The 22840-nt window shown below is 42.5% G+C and overlaps 1 protein-coding gene across 2 annotated transcripts in view; it reads left to right on the top strand.

The window, feature by feature from the left end:
- Positions 1-22840, top strand: part of LOC126354200 (uncharacterized) — a 730861-nt gene that overhangs the window by 321377 nt on the left and 386644 nt on the right. For both annotated transcript variants that reach the window (XM_050003656.1, XM_050003655.1), the window contains exon 2: positions 20664-20732. Coding sequence is in view for 1 of the 2 variants with exons in the window: in XM_050003655.1 (XP_049859612.1) it covers positions 20664-20732 (69 nt within the window). In the remaining variant the exon portion in view is untranslated. The remainder of the gene's footprint in view (positions 1-20663; positions 20733-22840) is intronic.

The following is a 22840-nucleotide window of genomic DNA, read 5'->3' as shown; positions in this document are numbered from 1 at the left end:
CTCCGGGTTGAGTTAGGCCACCGGTTAATTTGTTGGACCACGTCAGCAAAGTTTCAACGAGGGTTTCATGGACCGTGTATTGACGAATTCTTCTCACACTTCGCATTACGCCTGGGTCACTCGATAGGAATTAATTTTGATTTATCGTGCTTTACTCCATGTAAACACAGTTTATTACCACTGCCTGTTAGGAGAGTCATGTAATGTGATGAATGAAGGTTGGGAGTTAAAATAAATTTGTTCTAATCGACTGAATCTGTTTTCAATCAAGTAGTTGAAATCCCAAGTCACTTTCTTAATTAATGTTATGTTTAACATTTGCATCTGGTGCTCAATAGCTGAATTTAACATCAATGTGCATCTCTTTTTAATTAAAAAGGGATCAGTTCTGAATGAATTAATGTCAACACTGCCACGACAGTTCAATCAGGAGTCACAGGGCCTTATTACTTTCTTTGCGTTATCCGACATTGCGGCAGTTTTTCACTCTGTTGGTCTGTTAGTCAATTAGCTGGGGTGAATACACGCCAATACCAGATAAGTGACAGAAGTCTCCTGCAGAAATATTGGGCCATGCTGCATCTATATCCTTTAATAATTGCGGAAGTGTTGTCACTGCAGTACTTCGAGCACGAACTGACCTCTCGATAATGGCCCATAAATATTATATAGAATTCATACCATGCGATCTGGGTGACCATACCATTCGATCGAATTGTGCAGCCTAAATGTGAACAAATGTGGCCCGCTGATATGGCCTATTATCATCCATAAAAATGCCATCGTTGGTTGGGGTCATGAAGTCCATGAATGGCGACAAATGGTTTCCAAGTAGCCGACTAGAGCCATTTCCAGTCAATGATCAGTTCAATTAGAACAAAGGACCCAATCCATTTCGTGTAAACACAGCCCATATCATTATGAAGCCAACTTGTACAGTGCCTTGTTGACAACTTGGGTAAATAGCTGCGTGAGGTCTGGTCCATATTCGGACCATACCATCCTCTTTTACCAACTGAAGTCGGGACCCATCTGACCAAGTGACCGTTTTCCAGTTGGCTAAGGTCCAACCGGTGTGGTCACGAGCCCGGGAGAGGCGCTGCAGACGATGTGCCTGCCAGCAAAGGCACTCACTTCCGTCGTCTGCTGCCATAGCCGATTAAAGGCAAATCTTGCCACACTGTTCTAACGAACACGTTCGCCATACGTGCCACATTAATTTCTGTGGTTAGTTCCTGCAGTATTGCTTGTCTGTTAGCACTGATACGTCTTGCTAACGCCGCTGCTCTCCGTCGTTAAGTGAAAGCCGTCAACCACTCTGTCGTCTATGGTGCGAGGTAATGTCTGAAATTTTGTATTCTCGGCACACTGTTGACACTGTGGATCGCGAAACATTGAAATACCTACCTTTTTTTTTCGAAATGGAATCAAGCGTCTAGCTACAACCACCGTTCCACGTTAAAGTCTGCTAACTGACGGCGTGCAGTCATAATCACGTCGGAATCCTTTTCGCATGTCTTACCTGGGTACAAATGACAGCTCTATCAACACGCTGCCCTTTTATTGTTCATGTACTGCCGCCGTCTGTATACGTGCATATCGCTATCTTGTGACTTTTGTCAACTAAATAGAAAGCCGCAGGTTATTTGGAACAGCGGATGAGACGTAAGAAAAACTCCCTGCAGCCTGATGGCTCTGGAGTATTTGATCACGGATGAGTGGCTCCGACTAGATATGGCATAGCTAATGAAATGTGAGGATTCTCTTCTTCGCCGAACTTAGACCGTTATGAAGGCTAGAGTCGGTATTACATGGTATTAGCGTGATACGTGCTGTAGTATGGCTGAATAAATAAAAGTAACTCTTTATGTTGGTTGGTACCGATTTAACTCCACAGTCTTGGTAGTATGTGCCATGTTTACTCGGTGTAACATTAAGTGGTGGGAGAGAAGTATGTGGTATGCAGTCTAAGCTCCAATGGCTCTGAGCACTATGGGACTTAACAGCTGTGGTCATCAGTCCCCTAGAACTTAGAACTACTTAAACCTAACTAACCTAAGGACATCACACACATCCATGCCCGAGGCAGGATTCGAACCCGCGACCGTAGCCGTCACACGGTTCCTGACTGACCGCCTAGAACCGCGAGACCACCGCGGCCGGCCGCAGTCTAAGCTTTAAAGTGGATGGCTGTCATCCTAAACCTGTAGTTTGTTTAATTTCACTGTGCATGCCAGACTAATTCCGGCGTGTGGTTGCGATTTCTTTCCTGAATCTTGGTAGTGTTTGCCACGTTTGCACGGAGTAACAGCAAGTGGTCAGTATGAGAGACTCAGTCTTAAAATGGATGATTGTAAAATGTTTCTGTGGTAGTCAGTGTGTGTGCTGCGTACTGCCTCTACAGTCTCCAACTGTTGGACTAAGCGAGCACCCCGTAACTTTTTCCAGTGGCAGTAGGAGCACGGCTACATTTCCCGAAAAACCTTTCGACTGGAAAAAAAAAACAGCGGCAAAAAACGGAGGTAGAGAGTTGCATTATTCCGTGCGGATATCGCGGATTGGATCTCAGATAGGGCACGGAGTTGGGAAAACAACATCCGTCTTCTGTGGCGACGTAAGTGTCGGGGGTGGAGACGGGGTTGGGGAGTGTGAGACGGACGGAAGACAAACGGTCTGTCGGCGGCCACCTTCCCGCCTGCTGCCCCAGCAGGCCTCCGCGCCTGTCCCTGCACAGGGGACAAGTCGTTCACAACGCGAGGACAAAGCACGCCTCAGATGCCCCGAGTGGTGTTCGCAAGACGAGCGGCCGGTCGAGATACTCGGCCGCCGCAGGCATAACAACTTCGATATGATCGTCGTCATCAGCATCATCAACATACTGAAACTGGTGCAGTAGCAAACAACAGACTCGTATCGAGGTCTGGATTTTCTCTGTTTAGACCAAATTCGCTTAAGGCGTAGTCCGGTGTAGCGCCTTTGAAATGGCACAACCGATTTCCCTCCGCAACCTTTCCCAGTCCGAACTTACTCTCCCTCTGTAATGGTATCGTCGTCGATTGCACTTGGTACAGTAATCTTCCCTTCTGCATACGGAGGATCTACTTCTGCTCGTGGGTGATAAACACATTGCGGTTCGCAAGCGGACAAAGGTAAACGCATTATTGTGTACCTTTTGACTGACATACTGGTTTCCCGCCTGGCAACGCGGACGAAGCCGGCCGTATGCGATGTATGTCGTGCAAGACGACTGTGTGACGTCACAGGTTCGTTGCGGGACCCATATTTCAAGTGAGCCCCGGTGTGACCTAAGTTTTGTGCAGTTTTCCCATTAACCTCACCTATTGGATGACAGTAAAGAACGCCATTGAGCGGCACAGCACAGAGCCATCAGCCTAGCTGTTGTGATATCTGACGACGTCCGATAAACCCAGTTTCTTGTATGTGTATGTATGTATGTGTGTGTGTGTGTGTGTGTGTGTGTGTGTGTGTGACTCATGAGATGGACGAGGAAAACGTTAGCGGACAGCAATTAATCGCAAGTATATGTACAACACCACCTCAGCTACTGTCAGGAAATCCTTTGTTTTCCTCTAACGGATACATGAATGAACGTCATCAGGCAGCAGCTGTCACGGACCGTGTCGAGTGCTTTGGTACACGTGGGAACAGTGTCAGCGGCATAAAAACACGTGCTACTCAGTCTCGCCAAGGCCCGTGGAGCCTGCCGCCTGATGATTTTCAACGAAGGTAACTGGCACTGGAAACTAAAACAGAAGTTGAGGTAGTATCTTATACATACCACAAAGTACACGGGTGGGCAAAACTATAGGAAGAAAGTAACTTTCTTGCACGATGTGTTACTGCAAAGTAACATAGTTGCATGAAACTAGGACCTTACGTACAAAGAATTGTTCAAAAATGGTTCAAATGGCTCTGAGCACTATGGGACTTAAATTCTGAGGTCATCAGTCCCCTAGAACTTAGAACTAGTTAAACCTAACTTACCTAAGGACATCACACACATCCATGCCCGAGGCAGGATTCGAACCTGAGACCGTAGCGGTCGCGCGGTTCCAGACTGTAGCGCCTAGAACCGCTCGGCCACTCTGGCCAGCTAAAGAATTGTTCAAAAATGTTCAAATGTGTGTGAAATCTTATGGGACTTAACAGCTAATTTCATCAGTCCCTAAGCTTACACACTATTTAAGCTAAATTATCCTAAGGACAAACACACACACCCATGCCCGAGGGAGGTCTCGAACCTCCGCCGGGACCAGCCGCACAGTCCATGGCTGCAGCGCCCTGGACCGCTCGGCTAATCCCGCGCGGCTACAAAGAATTGCTACCGAACACTTCAGTACGGTATAGAATGTAAACACGCAATGAGACGAACACAAATGACATTCTTATTAAAAGACAATAGTCACACTGAAGTCACACCGGTTTATGATAGTCCCCTAAACGTTAAAAAAAGGCGTGGTTCACGTAGACGTACTGCAAAATGCCTGCCCAACTCATCCCACACGCTTTCGATGGGGTGCAAGTCAGCAGAACGGGCAGGCCAGTACATTCGCCGAATATCCTCTTTTTCCAAGAACTCCTCCACCTCCACTGTTCGATGCAGTAGAGCACTGTCACGCATAAAAATGAAGTGAGGGCCGATTACATTTCTGAAAAAAACGCACAACGGGAAGAAGTACAGCGTCCCAATAACATTGACAGGTGACTGTACCACGTTAAGAGATTTGGAATTCAGTACGCCAATGCAACACTATTCTTGCCCACACTATAACACGTGGACCATCAAAACGAAAATATTATTTCGCAATGTCCGTTGGGGCGTTACGTGTTCCCACCTCTCGTCATATGAGGGTGCTTCCAACTACAGCATCCAACTGCGTAATCAAACAGACTGATTTCATGAAAACAAAAGTAAATTTGGACAGGAGGGGTTTCTACATCAACATATTTGGTACTCAACATTTCATTGATTCACTATAAACTGTTTAACGTTACTATTTATCACCATTAATCATCAACTTAGTATTTCCTTTCATTAATACGTAATGCGAAAGCAGCAAACAATTTATCTAATGTGGTCTCTGAATCTGGCATAACCTTACGTAATCATTTTAACACTGAAAATCATAGCAATGTTAATTATGAAATTCTTATTTATTCTTTCCATCGATTATTTCAGTGATTAATCACTGATTTGCCAACAATATATTAAAGATTTCACAGTCTTGGCTGAATACAGGTCACTCGGAATTTACATTTACCAGGTTAGGATCATGCTTGGTTAATGAGCGAGATGAATTACCAGGTGGACACAATTGTTAATTTAGATGATGGTTATTATTCTTAAAGCACATTTCAACTTCCTGGCACACACTATAATACATAGCTAAAATGTCGTACGTACCCTGTAAGCTGTGATCAGTGACGGTGGCGTTGGTGGTAACAACTGCATTAATATCAGAACGACCAAGAGCAGTTATCCATGTCGGACTTATTTCCTGTTCATAGCGATTATCCATCTTATAATCAATAGCCCGTTTTTCTCCCCATACCAGGCCGTGATAGACTGCACTTTCCAACCGAGGCAAGATGCAACAATATGACGCACTCCACACTACGCTGACGCTGTACGTGCTGCCTCTAACATCACTGGCCACCGACTGACTTTGTTCGCGCCCGCCAAAGCGCGCCAAACGTTTCCGCTCCCACCTTTCCCTACGCTTACACAGATTTTCGTTCCTGACGGAACTACTCCATCTTTTATACTACACATATCTCATACAGCCCTAAGTGAGTGGCAGTAACTATTACATACATAATTACATTATAGCACCTTTTACATTTAATAATTATAACAAATAGATATCTTTACAATATTTAAAAGTTAATATTACACCCTTTTTCTTAATATGTACATTCATTTTAATCTTAGCAAAGAGTTTCAGTATCGATTTCGCTTCAAACAAGATGTCTCTACTTCTGCTTTAACAGTTTCAATAAAACATTTACAAAAATTAAAAAAAAAAGAACAATAATGTCACAGTATGTGCGAGTCGTCGGGAAGAGAGACCAAAAACATGCAGTCGCTGTACCACTGTGAAGCTTGAGACTGCGTGTCATATAGTCCTGTGAAATAGGGTTGCAAGTGCATCCGCGGTTTGGACGTGAGTCCCTTCTTGCGTGTTGCACAAGATAACAGTCACCTGCTTCTGTAGTCGACCGAGCTCTACCAGATCCTCTTCTTCGAGCAGCAGTGCGTGTGGTTCAGAACGCTCCCTCGCACGTGAAACAATGCTTTGAGCAATCCAAACTCCTGGGCTACGCTCCTCACATTTCGTCCTTCTTCCAGTCTCCTGATGTGTCATCCGGGTGAAATCAATCATCTGTTGTCTCCGAGCCATGTTGTAATGAAGAACACAACCACAGCGCATCTTAACTGCTCGCTAGCTGACATACTCTGTCTTTCCCGTTTCTTCAACTGCCTCGTGTTGCGAGCCAGCCGCGCGGGGTAGCCTCGCAGTCTGAGGTGCTTTGTCATGGTCAGCGAGGCTCCCTCGCCCCCCACCCTCCCCCCTCGGACGTTAGAGTCCTCCCTCGAGCATAGGTGTGTGTGTCGTCCTTAGCGTAAGTTAGATTAAGTAGTGTGTAAGCTTAGGGACCGATGACCTCAGCAGTTTGGTCCCATAAGACCTTACCACAAATTTCCAAATTTTTGCGAGCCAGCCCCATTTGGCGCAAGAGTCACGCTGACCTCACGTCATATGAAGCCCAACTTTCCGTGCACGACTGAGAGACCTCTAGCATGCTCCAGTCCTTCCATTTATTTCCACCGAATAGTTAATACTTTATGTCATGGTACTTTATGCATCTCGCCCTCATATTTTACGGAGCAGTATATTAACAACTGTACAGCCACAAATAGGAAAAAATCACTTAATTAAACGATAGTTATTAAATTTCCTAACAAACCTGGTTATTCAACGCCAAAGACATTTTAAAGAGATCGAGAAAGTGTAGTGAGTCAGAAATATGTCGGCCAAACTTTTATAATGGGGGCAATTCTTTTCATTTAGCGTCGATGAGGCATTAGAGACCAACGGACGTAGTCTCACTCGACGCAAATTAAGCATCGCAGTTGGCGCGAAACTGATTAAAGAGGATGATAGAGAGACAGTTGGATGATAGAATAATTGATAAACATACCCAAAAGACTTTGTAGAGTACATGAATATTTTAACTATTGAAAGCTCTCTGAAAGATTTGTTCCACATTCGCTAACACGAGAGGAAACGGACCATTGAAATGAGTCGAAACTTCTTATCCATGATCGATAACACCGACAACATTTTTTATCAATTTTTTTATAAATTAATATAAAATACGATAATGCGTTCCATGCAGAAAAATTATTAAATGTTTTGTCATATTCATCCCATTTATTCAACGAACATTATACATACAGTATTATGTGCTTTATTATTCACGATAAATAAAATATTCTTTCTCGATAGGAAGCTATCTATAATCATTTTGTTTTTGCCGACGCTTCAACACTTGCCGATAATGCGACACAGAATTATCAAGAAATAAATTTGTAGAGCTCGTAGCCAGTGCTTTGTTGGGTGATGATTTTCAGTGTACGATGTAACCGATTCCCATACTTTCAACATTTCCTTTACTGCGCCAGAAGATTGCGATTTTCTGTTACCGCCTCCTCCTCCTCCTCCACCTCCTCTGATAAACTCCTCTCCACAACTTCCTGCTGCGAAACACACTGCAACTCCATAAGCTGTGGGGTGGTCATTTATTGGCTGTAATCTTCCGCAAGCTCACCGATATCATTGTTTTCCACTTTTAGTTCCACGCTCTCGGCTACGGAGACAATCTCGTTGACTATCAACTCCACAGGTACCGACTCAGATGCCTCGGAGACATTCGACATTGCCCTCCGGCCAAAGCTTCTTCCAAGCAGAAGTGAGAGTTCTCTTGCTAGCCCCTTCCCAAGCCTTTTCGATCATCATGACGCAGGCGACGATGTTGAAGCGATATTTCTAAAATTCTCTAGGAGAGAGATTCGTAGCTTGAGTCAAATCATTGCTCGAAGAGTGCTTTAGTGTAGCGCTTCTTAAACTTAGAAATAAAGTGCTGGTCTATAGGCCGGAGTAACGGAATGGTGTTGGGAGGCAGAAATTGGATCTTGATGAATTGAAATTCTTCAAGGGGGCGGTGTTGTAGGCCTAGAGAATGGGCAGGAGCGTTGTCCATAACAAGCAAGACTTGGATTAGCAGACTCATCTCAAGCAAATATGTTTTCACCGGAGGACCAAGTAATTTATTGATCCAATCACAAAAAATATAATGTGCCACCCAAACCCTGTTGTTGGACATCCACATCACATTTCATCTGCTCTTTTGGACATCACAGTTCTTGAAGGCGCGGGGAGTTTCTGAATAGTAAACACTTAGATGTTTATTTCTCAAATCGCCGCTTGCATTGGCTCAGAATAGCAGCGCGAGGCGATCTTTCATTGGCCTGTGATCGGGCAATGCATTCTCGCCTCCTGCTACAAAGGTAAGCTCAAATGATTCAAATGGCTCTAGGCACTATGGGACGTAACATCTATCATCAGTCCCCTAGACTTAGAACTACTTAAACCTAACTAACCTAAGGACTTCACACACATCCATGCCCGAGGAAGGATTCGAATCTGCGACCGTAGCAGCGCGGTTCCGGACCGGAGCGCCTAGAACCGCTCGGCCACGGCGGTCGACAAAGATAAGCTTTCCCCAGAACAGACCCGTCCCGTCACGATTAAAAACCTGTTGCGAAAGATAGCCCTCAGAATCTACGAAAATCTTTAAGTTGCTGATGAAGTTCTTTACAGCCTTTGTGTCAGAGCTAGCTATTTCACCGTGCCCCACAACGCTGTGGATGGCGGTTCTTCTCTTAAACTTCTCGCATTCTCACAAATGATGTCCTCGTTAATAGTGTCGCCTAGCAATTGCTTTGCATTTATCCATATAAAGAGTAACTTTTCGACATCGTCCAGAATACGAAACCGTTGTTTAGATACTCTTGTCGCTCCCTTTAAAAAGTCGACCTCCTTAATCTTGTCCTTGTTTTTGATAGTGCAAATAGTTGATGTAGACCTATCGTATGAGCTTGCTAAATCTGCAAATCACACCACGTTCACGTTTTTCAGTGATTTTACGTTTCAGTTCTAAGGTCACTTTCTTTCTCTTACGGTAGTCTTCTTGTGGCTTTATCTCCAGGGACGTTCTACGAAGGTTATTCAACTTTGCACACAAGAAAACACTGTGTGAACACAAGTTTCGAAAAATGTGTGCTTATAAGGTGCAATAAGATGGTAGCAGGAAGAGCACTAAACTCAGACTTCAGTATGTACTAAAGACATTGCTCATATGCTGCTGTCGACTATGAAAGATTGTCACATTGATGAACGTTTCACCCGCACCGCGCGCCAGAGGCTTGTGACGTCACACTAAACCGTCGTCCCTTGGTATGGTTAACATCGCTCGATCAGCGAGTCATTTTTTTACAATTTGTTTTGTTCGTTATGCGAACTGCGAGTTATGGGAAGTATTCGTTAAGCGAGGTTCCACTGTATAGCGGAAGAACGGAGCAAGTCTTCGACAGTATTCGACGGCTCACCTGAAGTTGGCTGTCAGTTGTATTACACCAAGCTTTGTGGTACATCCATTTACAGTGTGCTTAGTGGAATAATGATGGAACTAGAGAAGTGCCGAAACTGGTAGTTTAAAGAAAAGTTAATAACAACTGATTGGCTCAAATGGCTCTGAGCACCATGGGACTTAACATCTATGGTCATCAGTCCCCTAGAACTTAGAATTACTTAAACCTAACTAACCTAAGGACATCACACAACACCCAGTCATCACGAGGCAGAGAAAATCCCTGCCCCGCCGGGAATCGAACCCGGGAACCCGGGCGCGGGAAGCGAGAACGCTACCACACGACCACGAGCTGCGAACAACTGATTGAAATACAGCTACTGTTTTCTTTCCGTTCTGCATACTAGAATGGATTAATTTGTGTGCATGCTCTGCAATTTGCCTAATAGACTAGAATCTTCTCCTGAATGAATCTCAGCTCAATTACCCGTGACTATACGACCGACGATTGATAACCCTCTGACACTCCATTCCTTTTCACATTTCGTCAGGCATCATCAAAAACACCCTGTGAGTGCTTTAGCGTCACTAGAATAATTACTGAGGTTATGAGTGGACCCTTATTCTATGACAGAGCACCTCGATGTTACCTGCATAAAATTTGTTTAATTTCTGTATTGTTGTCAAAGAAGCACACGGGTTTACATAGACTGTGACATGACAAATTCAGGATAGTTGTCAAGATAACGTATTATGTCCTGATTAGCAGAAATAACACTGAACACAACAACATCAAATTTAAATAGAAGGTTCTCTTTGAGATTTTTCTTACTTCTTGACAGCGAAGCACTGTCTGTTGGTCAATATTACGAGAAATTACCTGATTCTGGTTCTAAGTTCAGTACCATTTAGGATGACAAGCAAGTCTATGGAGAATGGTTAGTTTTTGTGACAAGATGAGCAGAAGATTACTTAAGGTTGCTGAAGTTCACAGTGGACACAAGCTGGGGGTCCAATAATTTTACGCCTCTGTGAGCGGCATTTACGTTTGGTTTCTACATGTACATCCACACTCCGCAAGCCACCTGACGGTGTGTGGCACAGGGTACCCTGAGTACCTCTATAGGTTCTCCCTTCTATTCCAGTCTCGTATTGTTCGTGGAAAGAAGAATTGTCGGTATGCTTCTGTGTGGCCTCTAATCTCTCTGATTTTATCCTCATGGTCTCTTCGCGATATATACGTAGGAGGGAGCAATATACTGCTTGACTCTTCGGTGAAGGTATGTTCTCGAAACTTTAACAAAAGCCCGTACCGAGCTACTGAGCGTCTCTCCTGCAGAGTCTTCCACTGGAGTTTATCTATCATGTCAGTACAGCTTTCGCGATTAATAAATGATCCTGTAACGAAGCGCGCTGCTCTCCGTTGGATCTTCTCTATCTCTATCTCTATCTCTTCCCTATCTGGTACGGATCCCATACTGCTGAGCAGTATTCAAGCAGTGGGCGAGAAGCGTACTGTAACCTACTTCCTTTGTTTTCGGATTGCATTTCCTGAGGATTCTTCCAATGAATCTGTCTGGCATCTGCTTTACCGACGATCAACTTTATATGATCATTCAATTTTAAATCACTCTTAGTTCGTACTCCCAGATAATTTAAGGAATTAACTGCTTCCAGCTGCTGACCTGCTATTTTGTAGCTAAATGATAAGAAATCTATCTTTCTATGTATTCGCAGCACATTACACTAGTCTACATTGAGATTCAATTGCCGTTCCCTGCACCATGCTTAAAAAACAAATTGTTCAAATGGCTCTGAGCACTATGGGACCCAACTGCTGTGGTCATGAGTCCCCTAGAACTTAGAACTACTTAAACCTAACTAACCTAAGGACATCACACAAATCTATGCCCGAGGCAGGATTCGAACCTGCGTCCGTAGCAGTTGCACGGTTCCGGACTGCGCGCCTAGAACCGCGAGACCACCGCGGCCGGCCACCATGCTTCAATTCGCTGCAGATCCACCTGCATTTCAGTACAATTTTCCATTGTTACAACCTCTCGATACACCAGAGCATTATCTGAAAAAAGCATAAGTGAACTTCCGATGTCATCCACCAGTTCATTTATGTATATTGTGAATAGCAACGGTCCTATGACACTCCCCTGCGGCACACCTGAAATCACTCTTACTTCGTAAGACTTCTCTCCATCGAGAATGACATGCTGCGTTCTGTTATCTAGGAACTCCTCAATCCAATCACACAATTGGACTGATAGTCCATATGCTCTTACTTTGTTCATTAAACGACTGTGGGGAACTGTATCGAACGCCTTGCGGAAGTCAAGAAACACGGCATCTACCTGTGAACCCGTGTCTATGGCCCTCTGAGTCCCGTGGACGAATAGCGCGAGCTGCATGGTTACTCTCGCCCTCTGAAAATCCAATTGAAACCTAATCAAAATCTTTACTGATTTCGTTAGCTGAAACCTTCCTCTGTTTCTCGTTAGGCGAGAAAACATGTGCTCATCCCTAGTCTGGAAAATATGACGATATTACTCGTGCATAGATGTGCAACATGTGTACTTCAACGCCCTCTTAGTTAGAACAGTTAACTACGAGACTGTTTAGTTTCTCCGCTGTTGGAGCTCAACGACACTTCATCTAATTTATAGCTGAGTGTCAGCCAAAGTGAAGCAGCGTTCATACAAAAATCCTCTTTTGGCGTCGTACAGAGCGTGATGTGCCCTGTTCTACACTTTACGCTGGTTCAAAGGAGAGTCCTCAAAGTTTTTGGTAATGTGTCTTTGTAAGTAGGCTGTTTAGGTTTTTTATTGGTAACGCCACGTAGCGCTCTGTACGAAAATCACTGGCTGTGCGGTGTGCAGTCTGTGGCTGGTTTGCATTGTTGTTCGCTATTGTAGTGTTGGGCAGCTGGGTGTTAACAGCGCGTAGCGTTGCGCAGTAGGTGGTGAGCCGCCAGCAGTGGTGGGTGTGAGGAAGTGAGATGGCGGATTTTTGAGAACGGATAATCTGGACGTGTGTCCATCAGAAACAGTACATTTGTAAGAATGGTTGTCATGAACTGCTATAAATATTATGACTATTAAGGTACATACATTGTTTGTTCTCTATTAAAGTCTTTCATTTGCTAACTATGCCTATCAGTAGTTAGTGCCTTCCATAGTTTGAATATTTTATTTATCTGGCAGTAGTGGTGCTCGCTGTATTGCAGCAGTTCGAGTAACCAAGATTTCTGTGAGGTAAGTGATTCGTGAAAGGTATAGGTTAATGTTAGTCAGGGCCATTCTTTTGTAGGGATTATTGAAAATCAGATTGCGTTGCGCTAAAAAATATTGTGTTTCAGTTTAAGCCCAGTCATGTATAATTTTTCTAAGGGGACATTTCATAAGTAATGAATATGACAGAGACAATCATAGAAACAGACAATATGGGAACCAAAATAATTATATTCACGGGAGACAGAATAACTTAAGACGCAACGGTCAACCGTGCAGTGCTAATGCAGGGAGAAATTCTCCACCACTTAACCGACAAGAAAGAAACTACAGGAACTACTGACATGACGACAGACAACATAAATCATAACGACAGACCTGAATTTCATCGCAACTGGCGGGATTCAAACAGGGCTGGGCCCTTTCGACAAGGTGAATTTGTAGGAGTTAGGTCTCCTAATCCCAATAACGACCCACGCCAACAAAGAGATAGCAGACAATGACTCGCACCGCAGGCAGCCACGTGCGCAGGCTGCCTCAGAGAAAAATAACATAGACGCTAACCGTCAGAAAAATTTGAGCATTCTTTACCGATGTACCATATACCACACGATAATTCCGTTGAAGCTGGAGCTCTGCATAGTAGAAAGGGTAAAAGATTGCACCACATTTCACATGTAAAACCATTTATTGAGAGACAATCTGGTTTTTAACTTTGTCTTTGCCACATAACTTTTCGCTTTACATTACTAGTATGCTTTATCAGACTTAGAATCTGTTAACATGCAACAATGCTTGAAGTTAAATACCCAGTCAAGAACCAAGAGAACTTATTTAAACAGAAATTACGAATGCATTGTTATTGTGAACAGACGTCGAAGTGTTATTGTGTGTGTACATTGTTGCTTGTTACTTGCACGATTACGTAACGACTATAAGGCTTACATACTTAGAACATATACCGGCACTGCTAATGAGATTTTCATGCAACATTTTGGTTTACTTGAAAAGACATTCTTTATTTGAAGTACTTTCTGTGGGATTAAAGATGACTTAGCATTTGGTTTCTTTGACAGCTACACAATTATATCACGACACTACTAATGTGTGACACAATTTACATGGTTGCTTTTGTGCTGCATCTGCTTTATATCTGCACAGTTTTTCTGAATTCTTCTGGAAAGTAAAACATGTGTTAGAAGTAACTTTGTGGTATAGCTACAATAAGACGGTCTTTTTTGTAGCACAACAATACGTTACAGTGTAGTACTGTCTTGATCACGGTACTGTACATAATACCTACGATATCTATATGCGTAGCATTTCGCTTTTGTTTATTACGAGGTAAGTACATTGACTTCCACAGAACTTTACTTACGGACGACGATAATTACGACACTTGGCACATTTTTTACCCTTAAGTAATGACAGAGATTATGTTACAACAAGACGCACAATTTAGCGCTACAGGACACGCATCTGAGTGATTAATTTTGTACTTAAAGCATTTATTTTAAAGATTTTTGAATTACAAAGAAAGTTTTCCGTGATACATTTCATTCCATTGCTGTAATCTGTAACACCTGAGGGTATAATTACATTAATCCTCAGGGGGGTACACGCTTACTTTGTGTACCATGTGTTTGGCAAGCACAAGGAGCCTATCTAATATGGTATTTACTTATACAACTTTACACGTTGGTAACATATTTCTCTAACATATAATTACACAGCTATATGATCATTTAACTGAGAGAGACAAACATTGTTTTTTTACTACGTCAGTGGCACATGTTTATGCAACTACACAGTTGAATAACTTCACACTTATGAAATTGTACTTTTGTCTGTACTGTGTGATATGTTCACATTCTTTTTGGAACCACTGTGATATCATGAGAGCTTTGAATGATATGTGGTATGGGATCATTATTTTTAAAGTACTTTTGAGGTAGATGACACTATTGAAATGAGCAGAGAATTTTCTTTAGGTTTTGAAATTATTGCAGAAAGCTACGACGTTTCTGAGATTTGACTGAGGTGTTATGATGTTATTATTACGACGAAGATGTGTATTATGCTGTTGAGGTATGTTTATGATCAATAAGCTGATGCTATATGAGGAATTTGATTATGCTATGTATCTGTTATGATGAAATATTGAAGAAGTGTTGACGAATATGTATATGTGTAATAAGGTAAGGAATGATGAGTAGTGGTTAGGGACTCTGACTTGTGAAAAAGGATGTTGGAAACCAAGAATCGTAATTTCAGAGGTATGAAATGTGTGGAAATGCGTGAATGTATCACAATGCCGACGAATAGTTTTTGGACACTGTTGTATTTATAAGATTTTGTTTCTACAGATTTGCAACGCAAATTCTCGACGTGTGAAATTTTTATATGAGCCTGTCACTGTAGTGCAAACTGGTGTCTATATTTCAGTAAGAAAGTTAAGTGACCACCCTCACGTAATGCGTCATGGGCTCCCAGCTGCGCGACAGTCGCCTGGAAAAAAGCGATTAGTGTGTGCCTTTCACAGGCACAGGTGAAAAAAAAGAGGCCATTATCCTTGCTATTGACATTTCTTTGTAGAAAGCATCGCAAGTACAACACTCTCAGACTTAAAAACATATGATTACACTGTGGAGCTCTTAATTTACGATATTTACTAAAATGCCTAATGAAATGATGAGAAACATTTTTACATCTATTGTCTTTCTAGTTGAGAGATTGCTCAATTTGTTTAATATCTAGTTTCTAGTTGCACTGCAGCATTGGTTAAAATAAAATTTAATAGATGTACTAATATAGATATTTTATGCCTACAGATCTAGTCAATAATAATTTTATGATCTACTTCCAAAAAAAAAAAAAAAAAAAAAAACGAGAGAGCACAAAAAGACATTTTCCTTCACAGGAATTGCATACATAATTTCCTTTTCAAGTACTTGGTAATTTTTTGTAGAACAAGTTTTTGTGGTGCACCACTATAATTACATAGACATTAAGATGTGAATATACATTTCCCTTATCTGTATTGTTGTCTTTAGTGTACTATTTTTTCTGCATGTGGGTTTGTCATGGTTTAGATTTAAGTTATTACATTTACTGCTGCTTGCTTTGCCAATTTGCCTTTTTTTGTCATTGCTGTTTGTGTTAATTGTTTTGTGCTGCTGCATTGCCTCGTCCCTTAGTTTAGCATCTGAGCTCAGTAGATTTAAGTTAGCTTAAGAGAGGGTAGACTATATAAGAAACTAACTATGATGAATTGGAAGAAATTCATTGAGAAGCTATAAGAAAATGGTTTGGCCAAAAAAAGTAGTGTACAGTGGAGAAAAACTATTTTTGAAAGAGGATGTGAACAGAATGCAGGAAGCATGCTTGGATTAGATTTTTTTTTGGGTGGAAACAAATGTTGAAATAAGAGGAAGGATCTACAGAATGGAGTTTTTGGATGGACTGCAGTACCAAATGTCACACTGAAAACAAACCCTGTCCTATACTTTTGTGTTATTACGCTATGTGAATTTGTGTTTTTCCTATCTTTATGTGTTTAGTTAATAAGATTTATGTTGCAGAATTTTTCTAATACTCAGCTACATTCACTATGATGAGGAATACTGTTATCCTCAAGTATAATTTGCATTAATAATATGTTATTTACTTTGTAAAGCTGTTTAGACATTATTTATTCTGTTTTGTTTTGTTTTAATACTCATGTGTGAAGTTGATGTTTCAAAAGTTATTCTGATCTTTTATGTATGTACTTACGTCATAATTCCTGTAACACTGATGTATATGTTATTTCGATTCTTTTGTAAAGCCCGTATTACTACAAATGTTATCTCTATTGTTATGTTCTTTAATGATGTATTTTGTACCTTTGTTATTGTATTCTCATGCTATAAAATTGTAATTGACACCAGTTTATCAAATTAAGTAACTTGTAAGCATTCATTTCACTGCACATATTTCTGTTGGTCATAGTATATGCACAAGATGTGAAAAAAAGAGGACTGTTAGTGTTTGGACGTGTTAATAATTCAGCAAGGGACTGATTAACAGCATTGCTGGTTCTAAGGACAAGTGGTGAGTGCACAAGTGGTGGTTTATGGACTTGCTATATTGTCCTCAAGACTCTTCGATGATGATTGTGCACCTGCACAGTCGCAACAGATGGCTGCTGGCCGTCTCTACAAGGACTACAGTGGGTCTGCATCTTTGATGGCCCACCAATACCATTATTTCTACAAGGACTACAGTGGGTCTGCATATTTGGTGGCCCAACAATACCATTATTTCTACAAGGACTACAGTGGGTCTGCATCTTTGATGGCCCACCAATTTCATTATTTCTAGAAGGACTGCGGTGGGTCTGCACCTTTGGTGGCCCACCAATACCATACTCTCTGCCAAGACTATAGTGGGTTTGCTCTGAGATGACCTAACTACCAATATTCTTCAAAACTTCGAATGACTCTGCTGTGGGTTTGCTCTGTTGTGGACCATTACCTGTCTGCATGTCAAGAGTCAGCACTGTCTTTCCGTTGGAAGGACAACACTACTTCTTCAAGACTGCATGGAAATCCACTACTTCCGTGTGCATTTTCTTTTAATGCAATTTTACTGTGATGAATGATCAGGACTTTCTTTATGGACTATGAGAATAATTTAGCTTTTGACCAACATTGTATCAATATGTGTGCGTATTTGGTATCTTTGTTATTGTAATAATGAAAAATTTCTTCAAATCATTATTGACCACTGCCTAAAACAATTTGTAAAATTTTTTATGGCGAGCATGGGGGCTATGTAAGTAGGCTGTTTAGGTTTTTTTATTGGTAACGCCACGTAGCACTCTGTATGAAAATCACTGGCTGTGCGGTGTGCAGTCTGTGGCTGGTTTGCATTGTTGTTCGCTATTGTAGTGTTGGGCAGCTGGATGTTAACAGCGCGTAGCGTTGCGCAGTAGGTGGTGAGCCGCCAGCAGTGGTGGGTGTGGGGAAGTGAGATGGCGGATTTTTGAGAACGGATAATCTGGACGTGTGTCCATCAGAAACAGTACATTTGTAAGAATGGTTGTCATGAACTGCTATAAATATTATGACTATTAAGGTACATACATTGTTTGTTCTCTATTAAAATCTTTCATTTGCTAACTATGCCTATCAGTAGTTAGTGCCTTCCATAGTTTGAATATTTTATTTATCTGGCAGTAGTGGTGCTCGCTGTATTGCAGCAGTTCGAGTAACCAAGATTTCTGTGAGGTAAGTGATTCGTGAAACGTATAGGTTAATGTTAGTCAGGGCCATTCTTTTGTAGGGATTATTGAAAGTCAGATTGCGTTGCGCTAAAAAATATTGTGTGTCAGTTTAAGCACAGTCATGTATAATTTTTCTAAGGGGACGTTTCATGTTTCGTAGCAAACTGTGTCCCACCTGTGTCCTTTCACGCTTTTGCAGACCAATAGGAGCGTTCCTTTCATCTTGTGGAAACTACCCATCCAATTGCAAAGGACCTACGTTTATACTGCGTCGATGTATCGCCACTTTTACTCCTTCCAAGTTTATTTCAGCCAATCGGATATTTTGTGCCCGCTCCTCACGCCTTAAAGTTACAAACGTACATCACAAGAACACCACGGATCTCTCACGTGGTCAGCTGCGTGTCTGGTCTGTTTGTATCCATCTGTAAATTCCCCAACGCTGTTTTCTAAAGAATTCCTCCATCGCAGGCAGCGCTGGGCCGCTACCTGCTCCCCTCGACGTATCGCCCGGCTCATTCGTTGTCTCTCTCGCCGCACGTCACCAACCTCTGTTAGAAGCCTTTCTTTGTCTCCAGGCCGTTACAGAGCATTTCGTGTCTTCCCCCAAACTAAAATGTTTCTTCCAGCAGCTTTTTTCACCTTTTGCTCTTTGCCATGCGGGATTTGGGTTAGGTGTGTTAATACCGTCCAATCGTGTGTCTCCCTTTTGGCATTACATACTATACATTTTGATAAGCAAATTTGCTCACTATCACCGAAGTATGTCAGGTGACATATCCACCTACTTGTTAAGATGTATAAAATCTCACATAAGGTTTGAAATTAACATTCATTCAAGCTGCCACCTAACAACCCCTGTGACCTTTCTAGCATTCTCACTTTCTGTATCCCTTGGGTGATGTATCACCTCCCCCCTTTAAGTGTGAGGTGAACATTCAAATGACTTGTAGGGTTTGGAAAATTTCTTCCTCGTCCGTCTTGTAAGAAGTTCTCTATCATCTATCGCCTATGGCTCACAGGACGTGCTACCTGTTACCTGTTAGCTCTCATTCGCCAATCCATTTCTTATCTGCAGCGATTAAACACTTCTGGTAGCCACCTCATACTGGATGAGTTGTGAACCAAAATAAAATTAATATCAATTAATATTGTACACACATCAGTTTGCCTGCATAGAGCACTGGTCGAATAGATGAACCACAAAGAGCGAAAGAAAGGGATAGGGAGAAAGAAAGAAAGGGATACGGAGGAAGATATAGGCATTCGCAGAAAACGTGTATAGCAACAAGGGAAGGATTTGTGTTCCATTTCCGGTCCAGGAACACAGAATCTTTCAGAAATTTCATAATGTGAGATTTGCAGTCTACATCTGCATTTACATACATACCCCACAAGACGCCATATGGTGAGTGGTGGCCTTTCCTGTTCCACTCTCGGACAGAGCGAGAGGAAAAAGTCTTTCTATAGCCTCCGTACGTAAAATGTACGTTGGTGGCAGTGTAATCGTCCTCCAGCAAGCCTCAAATACCAATTCTGCGAATGTTCTCCACAGTGCTCCTGGAAAATAAAATAAAAAAATTAAGAAAACGTTGCCTGCCTTCCTTCATGCAACAACTAGAAATTTTGTCTAAGTAATCTTGTATCCTCCTACAATCACTCAATTTAGGCACCTTACCGCATATATACCACAGCATCATCAGCAAACAACTGCAGATTGATACCAACCCAGTCAGCCAGACCATTTATGTATACAGAAAATAACAGCGGTACTATCGCACTTCCCTGCGGCAGTTGTCTCTTACGAACACTCGCCGTTACTTAAAAGTCTTCGAGGCATTCACATACCTGGGAACCTATTCCGTATGCTGGATTCTTCGTTAACAGTCGGCAGTGCAGCGCCGTATCAAATGATTTACGGAAATCTAGGAATATGGAATCCATCTATTGCCCTTCATCCATAGCTTGCAGAATATCGTGTGAGAAAAAGGTAAGCTGATTTTTGGACAGAAACTTTTCCCTCTCTAGCAAATTTATTGTATTTGAACTGAGAATATGTTTAAGGATTCCGCAGAAAACCAATGTTAAGGATGTTGGCCAGTAATTTTGCGAGACTGTTCTTTTACCCTTCTGATCTACGAGAGTCACCCGCGTTTTTGTCCACTCGCTTGCGAGTTTGCGTCGGGCGAGCGATTAGCGATAAATGCGAGCTAAGTAAGGAGCCAGTGCTGTAGAGTACCCTTTGTAAAACCGAAATTTGATTCCATTCGGAGCAGGCGACTTGTTCGCTTCCCACTCTTTCAGTTGTTTGTCTACGTCTGAAATGCTCATTAGTGTGTCTTCCACACGGGAGTCACTGATACTGGAGTAAGGTGAGTGTCAGTAAAAAAGTTTTGTGAAATAGTCCAGCACTTTGTAATCAAGAACAGGAAGAGCCACGCGAGTGAGTGTGTGCTGATGTGGTTGTGTTGGCTGTGTTGCAGGTCGGCGCCGAGCCGAGGGCGGCGGTCAGCGCGTCCTGCCAAGTGCATGCGGCCCAGCAGCTCGCGAAGGTCAGTCCAGCCGCACACGCCACCTGCTGTAACCACACCACACACTTCACCCACGTACCCGCCTGCATCCCCTGTGGGCGCACTGGTAAAGGGGCAGCCCATAGTAGTTGCAGGCACACGTGCGTCAAGCCTCAAGCTGTGTAAACGTCTCAAATGAGCTTCCTACGCGCAGCTGAAAGACAGCTATGCTAAGCTGTGCTTGCTTCGTCGTGGTAGCTGTCTGTTGAGCTCGGATGTCGACTAAGCACGACTGTGTGCGTTATGCGCTCTCTTTCGGTGGTCAGCCTACACACGTCACCATACTTATGGCCGGTTCCCACAGAGGGCTCCGCATTCCGACTGTGCTTCGACTGTGCTCCTGCTGTGTCGTGCCGCGTGCATTCCCACATAACTCACCGTGCGAGAGCTGTGTTCAGTCACCAACGAAATAAATAGACGAGGGTGCTGTTGGGGTTCTTGGGGCTTCTTTTTTTAAGGTAAAACAATAGCGGAAAAGAAAGGAACGTTACTGGGTCTAACTGTAATAAATAAATTGTGATCAGGACTGTTTTAATAAGTATTTGTAACACATTGATCACTGTTCACTCCCATAATGTATTCAAGAGTAATTGTTTAGAATGAGTTTTACGATATTCAAGAATTTGTTGAAAGCCCTTCTCCCTGAGCTTCAGAAAAAAACGTGCGTAATTAAGAAAGTGTATTTTAGCTGAGGAAAGACCAGCTGTAAGGCTAAGGTAAGAACGTCCAACTGCATTACCATTAACTCCATATATACTTAGGCATTATTTATTTAAATTTTATCTTTAACTTCGTATTGTTTTGTGCACGCCATTCATTCGTCTCTAGTTACTGTTTTGTAGATATCCTGCTAATGGGGATTTTGAAGTTTCTAAGATCTTCACTTACAGAATATCACCTGCATCTGTAAGCTTATCTGGAAGCTTCTGTCGCCTGTTGAATTGGCCCTGCTAACTGAGGTAACCACCAAAGAGCTTCTACAAAATTAGTCAGTGCAGTTTCCAGACTGTTATCAGCGCTTCTGTATGAGGTCGAAGACTCTTGTCTTCTGTTTACCTGCCAACACCTCTTAATGCTGTACAACCTGCACGAGAGAAGCACTGCGATCCATCGAGGATGGACCTACGTCAACATCCTCGTTTTCTTCTCCATTTATAACATCATCTAGCGAACTTTGAACGTTGTTAAAAGTCTAAAAGTTATGAAGAAACTGAATTTAAAACTGCATTTTATCTTCTATGAGCCATTTCTTCACCTTTTTTACAACCTGGACAGTTATTCTTTTGCGTCTAGCACGAGGTGGAATAAAATACGACCAGAGTAGCGACCATTTCTTTCTGCATTCATCAACAAGTATAGCTGAATGTGAAAAGTGTTATCACTGTTCTCTTCAGCAAGTAAAACAGAAGGTAACACGAACAGGAAAACGAAACCTATACTTACTGGATTTGTTTACCTTCACACCAATGTCCCTCCATATACTGTTTTTGGCAAGAGTTTTGTGCTAATCTTTACGCGACAGATTGTAGTTGTGGATGCTACTGAACAAGTATCACAAGCTCCTCGTCCGTGCTCACGAAAACACGCTGAGCCTAGTGTGACGTCAGTCAGGACTAGAGATTGGTCGTTTGCGAACAAAAGGGACCAAAGGAACGGTCCACCAATATGAACGAAACGAGCGAGGAACGAATTCCAAGGAACGGTCTTTCATAGTTCACTTCATTGGCGGCTTTCTACTTATAGTTCCCGGGAAAGGGAAACGGCCGGTCTCGTTCCTGAACGGCACGTCGGCCGGTCTCGTTGCAGCCTCGGTCCCGTTCCCGTCTTGTCTCGGTCTCGCTCGGTCTCGCTCGGCCGCGCTCGTCCATTTTCGCGTGGCCACAGTCGCAGTTCCAATGCGGACTGCTCATAGTTAGTTCAGTGTCGAGTTGTTCGTTTCGTTCGCTTTGCACGCCCATTCTAGATCCGTTTCAAATCTTTTGTGAACTCTAAACTTCTGGTTCTTTTAGTATTCTATTCAGCGTCCACGACCGGTAACTAAAATGTATTTTATAAGCCCCGTAAATTACATAAAAATTACGTGGTATGTA

The sequence above is a fragment of the Schistocerca gregaria genome, chromosome 3 (genome assembly GCF_023897955.1).
Source record: "Schistocerca gregaria isolate iqSchGreg1 chromosome 3, iqSchGreg1.2, whole genome shotgun sequence".
NCBI lineage: Eukaryota > Metazoa > Arthropoda > Insecta > Orthoptera > Acrididae > Schistocerca > Schistocerca gregaria.
This window is presented reverse-complemented; position numbering and strand designations above follow the sequence as displayed.